Source organism: Leopardus geoffroyi, chromosome B2, assembly GCF_018350155.1.
Source record: "Leopardus geoffroyi isolate Oge1 chromosome B2, O.geoffroyi_Oge1_pat1.0, whole genome shotgun sequence".
NCBI lineage: Eukaryota > Metazoa > Chordata > Mammalia > Carnivora > Felidae > Leopardus > Leopardus geoffroyi.
Window position 1 is genome coordinate 17,969,025 of NC_059332.1, and position 8,468 is coordinate 17,977,492.

Here is an 8,468-nt window from a genome sequence, read left to right on the forward strand (position 1 = left end):
AAAGAAGGACCAGATGGAGTTAATTCTCAATGCTGAAAAAAGGAAAGTGAAGTGAAAATGTGTCAGTACCCAGTTAATGTGTGTAGAGACCAAATTAGATCACTCAAGTTTCCCACAGGTCTTTTCGTTTCACATTTATAGGTTAGCTAATTAACCACAATTTCATTTTTTTCTTTTTCATTCTGTTGCTGTTGTTACACAGTCCTAACCTTAGAAATCTTCACTAAAGATCACTTTTAAAACAAGCTTCGATGCAATGTACAATCAAATCATACATAGCTTTCCTTGGTTCTTAAATTATTCAAAATACACAATTACTAAATAAAACATTAACAGAACACTTCCACGTTCCCATAGCTTCCTGCCATTCACATCCCAGTCTATGTTCTAGACAACTCTAGCAACGAAGACACCATAGAAAATATTATTTATGGTAAATTTTATTTTCATTGATATTTCATTTGACATAATTTCAAAGTAGGTCTGTGCTCTAAGATGAGCCAAAAAACAGAAACCCTAAAGCTCATAAGAGATGTTTTTCACACTGTTCTGAGTAGGGCATGGGGCTTGGGGGTCCCCAAAGTTGATACCTAACGTTTTACCCTTTGAGGCTTTACCTATAGACACAGAAAGAAGAGAGAACATCAACACGCAAGAATCAAACTGTAATAAGGAGCTCTTGGGTTACAAACTACCACCTCTCTAAGGCTGTAGTGAAATGAATGATTTCTTCTGCGAAGTTCAATGTCATTTTTTTTTTTTTAAGTAAAATGTCAGAATATGTGAAAATGCTGCACTTGCTTCTCTTAATACACTGATATTGGAGAAGTTTTTAAAATCTTCGTGAGTCCAAGCTGGGACACGACTACTACTGATGGGGTCTATTCAACACACTAATTCCAAGTTTGGCGACCATCAGCAAACTGTTCAAAAGAAACACATAAACAAAAACACATCAGGTAAAGAACACAACAGGTACTCGACCGTTTTTTTGTTTTGTTTTGTTTTTTTTTTTTAAGAAACTAAGACTACAGCCCTTCGCAGCTACATGCGGAGACGCCGAGGCCGAGCAGGCAGAGGTGGAGCCTTCATTCTTGGAAACACGAAAGAAGTAACATGCCAAGGGGCAGTCTTGCCCTGCACCCGCCTCAAAATGGTACGTGTGAATTGGGAGTTCCTAATCTCACAGCCAATAATTCAAAGAGATGAGCAAACTGCAGGCTGAAAGACCAAGGTCTCTCCGGGGTCACCGAGCTAGTTAATGGTAGATTTCTGGTCTCCCGGTTTACTGCTCTTGACCTTGGTGTACACGGACTATAAAGCATTATGCCTGACAGCATAACTATGACTGAAGTCAGGTTAGTGATCTTCTTTCGAACAGATTTTTTAAAATTCTGTCCTCAGAGTATCTTTATCACAAGTAAGGAAAACGTTTTTAAAAACAATCTGGTCTGAGTTTTGTAACTCAAGTTAGCCAGCAGGACTCAATCAAAAGTCCCTTTTAACAAAATGGTCAGTGATAAAGGACACCCACACGTCTAAGAAATCTGGAACGCACGCTGAAAGTCGCAGAAAGAGCCGCTGTCAGGGCTTTGCCTGAAGCTCCTTCTGACGTAGGCAGGAGCCAGGATGGACCAGATTGCAAACGTGACAGCAAAGCCATGAACTTACTTACTTCATTTTGACATCAAATCAACTACTGTTTTCGCAGCCTCTCCTATTTGTGTGTAAATTAAATCATTCCGGTTGATATCCAGCATCAGGTATACCAGCACAAGTAAATTCTGGAATGTACAGCGTATCTGGGGCCCTAAACTCAACTCCATCCCGGTGACGAACGGCAAGGGAACAGAAAATACCTGGCACCCGCGATTAAGCCTGCAGGCAGAAATTTCCCAGAGTGGTAGAATCTCATCCCCATAATGCCAGCTAAGGTTCCAGATGTAGCTGAGGGGAAAGACAGAAAGAATCGAATATCATTACATCCTCTATACGGGAGAACCAATGTCCCACCCACCTTTCAAGGGCCAGATCCCCTCTCATACCATCTCCTCCATGCTGGGGGAGCGCTGGGGGTGCTTCATGGCCACCCGCGCCCTGTAGGACTAAGTACAAAGACTGGAATATAAGGCTCTCACCACCTGGGCCAAACCTGCCTTTCCAGCCTCACTACCCACCATTCTTCCACCATAGTTTTCTCCACATTTGCGGTAGGTCTTCTTCTATTCCCTGTTGACGTATTTACCTTAACTGTATGCTCTGCTAGTCAGCATGTGAAGACCTATTACGTGTATTCCCATGCACTCACTGCACTAGGTGCTGGAGGGCAAAACTACCATCATAAAAGGCCTCTAAGAGGGTCCCGCCTATTCGGGAAAGTGAGGAAAGGATTTGCTGAGGAAATGAAGACCAAAAAGCCAAGATCTGAAAAGGAGCGAAGAGCTAAAAGGGGGAAGAAAGCACATTCCAAGAGAGGGGATAACAGTGGTGGGGCCTTGTGGTGAGAGGGAACCGAAGGCTCAACTGTGGCCAGTGAGGAAGAGGGGCCAGAGCACAGAGCCCTGACAGCCATACGGAGGACTATGTTCTTCAGCCCAAGAGCAATGAGAAGCCATCAAAGCATACCAAGCAGAGGGATACATGAACATAAGAGGACTGTAAAATCAGAACTCGAGCTGCTCCATGGAGAACAATCCGGAGGGAAACCAGAGCATGTCGGGATACCACTAAAGAACTTCCTCAAGAATGCAGGTCAGATAAGGGGTACTGGGATGAGAACGGTGGCCATGGAGACACAGAAGGAGACACCTCAGGATATGTGCTGGAGGTAGTGCAAATAGGACTGACTGCTGAAGGAGACAGAAAGATGGGAGGAGGACAAGATCCAAATGGATGGACAACACCAGCACCAAACACATCTGTTAAGAACATGAGGTTACGTTTGGGCAGATGCCTGGAGACAAGATTTCAAGCACACAACCTTTACTTATGAGTAAAGCTTGGAGGAGTGATGCCTTTCTGAATCAATTTTCCGTTTCAATGGTAATTTAAGGCCTAGACCCCAATAACACTGTCAAGCAAGACGGTATAAAGAAGATACGGGGCGCCTGGGTGGCTCAATCGGTTAAGCGTCTGACTTCGGCTCAGGTCATGATTTCAAGGTCCCAGAGTTCAAGCCCCGCATCAGGCCCTGTGCTGACAGCTCAGAGCCTGGGGCCTGCTTCGGACTCTGTGTCTCTCTCTCTGCCCCTCCCCCGCTCATGCTCTATCTCTGTCTTAAAAATAAACATTAAAAAAATTAAAAACAAACAAAAAAAATATACAAAGAGCCAGGTCTTAAGAACTTAAGTATTTAATGGCCAAGAAGAAAGATGGGTCAACAAAAGAGAACGAGAAAATAAGAAGGAAAACAGGAGAGTGGAAAATGGCTTGGTCTACTATGCTGAGAAAGCTAAAAGGCCAACTAGAATGAGGATTAAAAAATGTACAGTCGGGTTGCCTGGGTGGCTCAGCTGGTTAAACATCTGAGTCTTGATCCCAGCTCAGGTCACGATCCCAGGGTCATGGGATTGAACCCCGCGTCGGGCTCCACACTGAGCGTGGAGCTTGCTTGGGATTTGCTCTCTCGCTCTCTCTTGCCCTTCCCCAGCTCAGGCGCACGCTCTTTCTAATAAATAAATAAACATTAAAAGTATATACACTGGATTTTGAAAATCCAGGTCACTGACAGGCTCAGGGAAAGCTATTTCCATGGACAAAGGACACAAAAAGGGGGGTCGAGAATACGAGAGGTTAAGAAGTAAAAACAGGGAGTAGAACGGATTGTTTTAAGGAAGTTGCTGAAGGGGAAGAAGGGCAGGCAACTGGAGAAGGAAGTGGGGTCACGAGAGGTCCTTTCTTTTTTAATGGGTAAGAGAGGACACCTTTGAACATGAGTGGGAGGGATCCACCCGCAGGGCGGAACACAAATAAGAGAAGACATCTCTGGCAGCAAAACACCCCAAGAAGGTGGGGAGAAGAGACCCAAAGCATGGGTGGAGGGACTGGCCTTTGAGAGAGAAACAGCACAGTGGAAGGCCTGGGTGATGACGGCATGCTGGAGCCTCCGTGTGATGACTGTTGTTTTCCTTTACGTAGGCAGCGAGGGCAGTTGCTGAGAGCAGGAGTAGAATCAGACATGAGGATAAAGGAAGCCTGAAAGTCATTCGGGAGCTTGAGCGAGGGAGCTGGGAGGCAGAGCTGAGAGCGGGGCGCCTCCTCCTTCCACGGGCACGCCCCAAGTCAGCCGCCGCGACCTCGCTTCCCAACCCGTGCCGACTTGTACGAGCCACTCGGTCAACACACTTATTCTCCCCACCACTCTTCTAAGGGCCGGCACTGCACGTGTTCCCACTCTGCGTATCTGGGGAGACGGCGAGATGTCCACGCTCCCAGCAGAATGGCTGATGTGTGGGGAGAGCTCAGTGAAAATGCACCCCAGGCCACGCTGATAAGAAGTGATCTTCCTCCCCGGTGCTGCTGTGTAGGCTGCTCACGGGGCACTTCAGCAGCCCCGCAGTCACCCCAACAGCGTCAGTCAACGTAAAGGCTCCTCGAAGGCAAGGCCTATGCCAGACATTCAGCTTAGTTTTAAAGGGCTAACACGTGATTTGCAAAGGCAAACAAACGCACTATTGAGGAAAACCTCACCCAGGCACGTGATCCTCCAGTAACGGTCAAGCACACGCTCTTCAGTGGGCAGACATAATGATTACGAGACGTCTACTTGCCTCGTACAAGCTTAATACTAATTCCGTTGGCTAGACCTAAATTGGAGGCATGAAAATCTTTCCATATTCTGTACATAGAAAGTAAACAGAAATCAGCACCACTCTCCCCACTCCCAATTTTAAAACTTCCCCAGCACTTGGGCAGAAGTAGTAAAACTGTCTTCATGTGAAGATCCTGCCACATGCCACCGAACCAGAGCCTTTGGGTAGAATGTTCTGGATACATAACCGTACCAGAGAGACAGGGAAGCGGACGTACCTAGGAAAACCCAAATGTTCCTCGGATCCTGAGACAGCTGATAGGCACCCAGGCCTGCTAAACTTCCGAAAAGAAGGCCAGCAGCCAGTGACGGGACGCTACCTGCAGAGAAGCAAACACAGTCCTGCATTATAACGTCAGACACTCATTAACAGAAGTCACCAGATTTCCTTTCCCTCCAGGGGAAAACAGCCAAGAGAACTTCTCTCAACACAGCTCATAACCAAGGAGCTCTCAAGCAGGAAAATGTGTTGCGGCGTTTGCTATTTTACGGAGAAGTCGGGGTAACGTCACATTATTCCTCTCCTTTTTAATATTCAGACACTTGCATCTGGGGAGCAAAGAAGGGCTCCTAACCAGGCCTGATGAACCTGTCAAGCGTTGGAACTGTCCACAGGCAGAACCTCAGGCAAATCCCCAAAGGAGAAGGAAATAGGGGCAGTGAATTAAAACAAAACAAAACCTGGAGAGTAAGAATTCTGGTGTGTGTGCGTGTGTGTGTGTGTGTGTGTGTGTGTGTGTGTGTGTGTGTGTTGGGGTGGGGAATGCAGGCTAGGAAAGAGGTAGAAACAGCAGGTTTGCTGATAGAACTATGCCTGATGAGAGACTTCAAAAAATGAGTACGTAAAGAAAAGAAGTTTCTGCCTACTCCGAAGAGCACAGAGATAATAACACCCTGGGGTCAAGGCAGATGTGTGGTAGTCGATGATAATAACAACCGACTACCACTCCTGCCCGGCATCTTAGATAAAGACACCAAGAACAAGGGAGTAGACAAGAAGCTTGACTTAGGTCAGCCAGATAATGGGAAAGCAAGTGCAGGGGCAGCTATGGGACTGAAAAGAAGCCTGCACTCCAGCTAGAGGGCTTCAAGCAAACCTGACTCAAACAACACTGAACTCTGGGGACCCCAGGGACTCACTCTTTACCAGAAACAATGTGAAGATCTTAAGAGGTCAGGTAGCTACAAACCATACCTGCTTTTGCATAGCCAATGATCCCACCAGAAGCAACCAGTGCTGCATAGCCAAAGCCAATCCAGTGTAAAGGCACTCTGAAAATGAAAGAGTAAGAAACCAGTGCCAACCATGTCTAAAAAATAAAAACCACAATCACAGGATGGGACTAAAACGTCATCATTCCAGAACAGTCATATGACTGTACAAATGAAAATAAATCCTAGAGGTTAGAGGACTTGCCTGGAGTCAGTGCCGGAGCCGGGACTCAAACTCAGGTTCCCGGCCTACATGACCAATGCTCCGATTCCCCAGACTGTCCGGCATTCTACGCTTAGTGCACTTTTCGGATCAGGAAAGAAGCTCTGGTTTTGAGAAGCTCTTGGCTATTCTACTCCCATTCACTGTGTACTTACAGCGGGCCAGAGTCCTTCTGCATTGTTCTCTTTCACTCCAACCAGACAGAAGAGTACACCTGCTGCACCTGGGAACGAGGGACTGGATCAGAGGTGGTAAACAGCACGTCTCTCTAGCAGTCAGAAAGAAGTGGATCCTAGTTCCAGCTCCACTCCTTAGCAGCTAAGAAATAATGGACAAGCTCCCAACCTCCCTAGGCCTCAGTTTCCTTCATTGTACCATGAGGATAAGAATGGTACAAATTTCCTACAGCTGCTGTGGGCATTAAACAAAATAGTAAGTAAAAGTGCTTAGCCGCTAGTAAATGCTGAGCAGATACCAACCATTTTGGTAATAACCTCCATTCCAAGAGCACAGGACCACAGGAAACAGCAAAATTCACGGACCAGCTCTGTCCAGGTGATAAGTTTACCTTTTCATCAGCTAACCAAATTACTACTGAACCGGAAACTAAGTATCTCCTGTAACCTTAATTCGACTATTTCAGTTACCCCTTTCCACTCCTGCCCAAAGAACTGAATTATTTCGAAACTCAGCATGTGCAAAACTTTCAGACAGCTATTTAATTTTGCACCCAATTCCTAACTCTTGTTAGACTGGGGACGGTGAGGGGGGTAAAATACAGCAAAGTCCAAATCATAATTAACGTGGAACACTTCGCTCTTGGCAAAGAAATGCATCTGGTATGGTTTAACTTGAAAGCAATACAACCTTCTGTTTAAATTTTTAATTGTCGGGCAGGGGCTACTTGGAATTGTGCCAGTCATTAATTGCAAGTAGCACTCAGCGAGATTTTCAAGCAGCAAGAGCAATAAAACCCCCAGGAAACTAATCACCGCTACGCTACACTGGTAAGCACTGGCCTCCAGAGCTCAGGGGTTCTGCAAGATTCACGACTACTTTAAGGAAAGCAGAAAATGCACGACTAGAAAGGAAACTGTGACGCAGCCTAAAGCCCCTGCCTGGATCTGGGGGACAACGAGTAGGCGGCAGCAAAGCCTCTTATATAACCCCAAACAAGTCAAAATGATATAAAATAGTAATTAATTCTCAAGCACCGAACCTCTTTCCCCTACGACTGCACCGGTCAACCGCGGGCTACCAGCGGCGAGGCGTGGGAGTCCGGGCCCCGCCGGAAACGTCGCGACGCGCTCTGCGTCCCGAGGGCAAGGTGGGCCGAGGGGTGGGGAGGAGCATGGGGCGGGGCTTGAGGGGGAGGTGTCGCGGCGCGCGCATGCGTCCCAGGAACGGGAGATGCACGGGGCGGGGCTTGAGAGGAAGCGTCCAGGCGGAGCGCTCTGCGTCCGGGAGGTGGGGCGGCGAGTCGCGACGCGAGCCCCGAGTCCCTACGCCGGTGTTCCAATCGTCGCTCCGGCCGTGCTGACCGGCCTTCGAAGCTTGGCTCGCCAGCAGCCCGCCTGAAACCCAGAATTTGAGTCGGGTCTTTGCAAGTGGCTTCGCGAGCTGGGCCAGGTTAACCTGGTGTAAACCAAAGGCATGCCATCCGGGAGGATGCTCACTCGCCGAATCACGGTTTTTGCCTGCCATGGTTAAGAACTACTTTCTTCCTGCAGAGCTGGTGGCCACAAGCCAGACAATAATGTGGCTTTATTATTATCTGAGAAGCAACTTAAAGGAAGGGAGAGGATAAGTGAAATATAATTTCCTACTACCGCAGTATGCGCCAGTGTCCACGAAACATCATCTCCACTCCCTCTCCAGAGCTGCCTCTCTTCCCTGCGTTTCCTGCGCGACCACTCAATCGCTGTAAACCAGAATTTGGGTGTTATCCTTGACGTCTCTCTCCCCTGCAGCCCCTGTAAGGATCAACGTAGATAAATCTTATAAATACAGTCTTCAGTGAAAAAAAAGGAGATCGCAGCTCCCGCATCTTCCAAAACAAAAACTTGTCACTTGCAACATCTCTTAACCTCTCAGATACCCAAACTGAACCCTGTGGTTACCATCGCTGATTCTTACCAGCCAAAGCAGATAAGGACTAAGAAGAACCATTGGTAATTCTAGTATGCCAGATCCTCACCAAATTACTGGAAGACTCCGCTTAAC

At 47.2% G+C, this 8,468-nt stretch overlaps 1 protein-coding gene across 1 annotated transcript; it reads right to left on the bottom strand.

Moving 5' to 3' along the window:
* Window positions 1–422: 422 nt before the first annotated feature.
* Window positions 423–7,591, bottom strand: LOC123608048 (transmembrane protein 14C). Its single transcript, XM_045497422.1, has 6 exons — window positions 7,465–7,591; window positions 6,401–6,468; window positions 6,006–6,082; window positions 5,029–5,130; window positions 1,860–1,947; window positions 423–923 (listed from the first exon to the last, which is right to left on the bottom strand). The coding sequence occupies exons 2-6, from the start codon at window positions 6,421–6,423 to the stop codon at window positions 869–871; spliced, it is 345 nt and encodes a 114-aa protein (XP_045353378.1). The 5' UTR covers window positions 6,424–6,468; window positions 7,465–7,591; the 3' UTR covers window positions 423–868.
* Window positions 7,592–8,468: the final 877 nt, after the last annotated feature.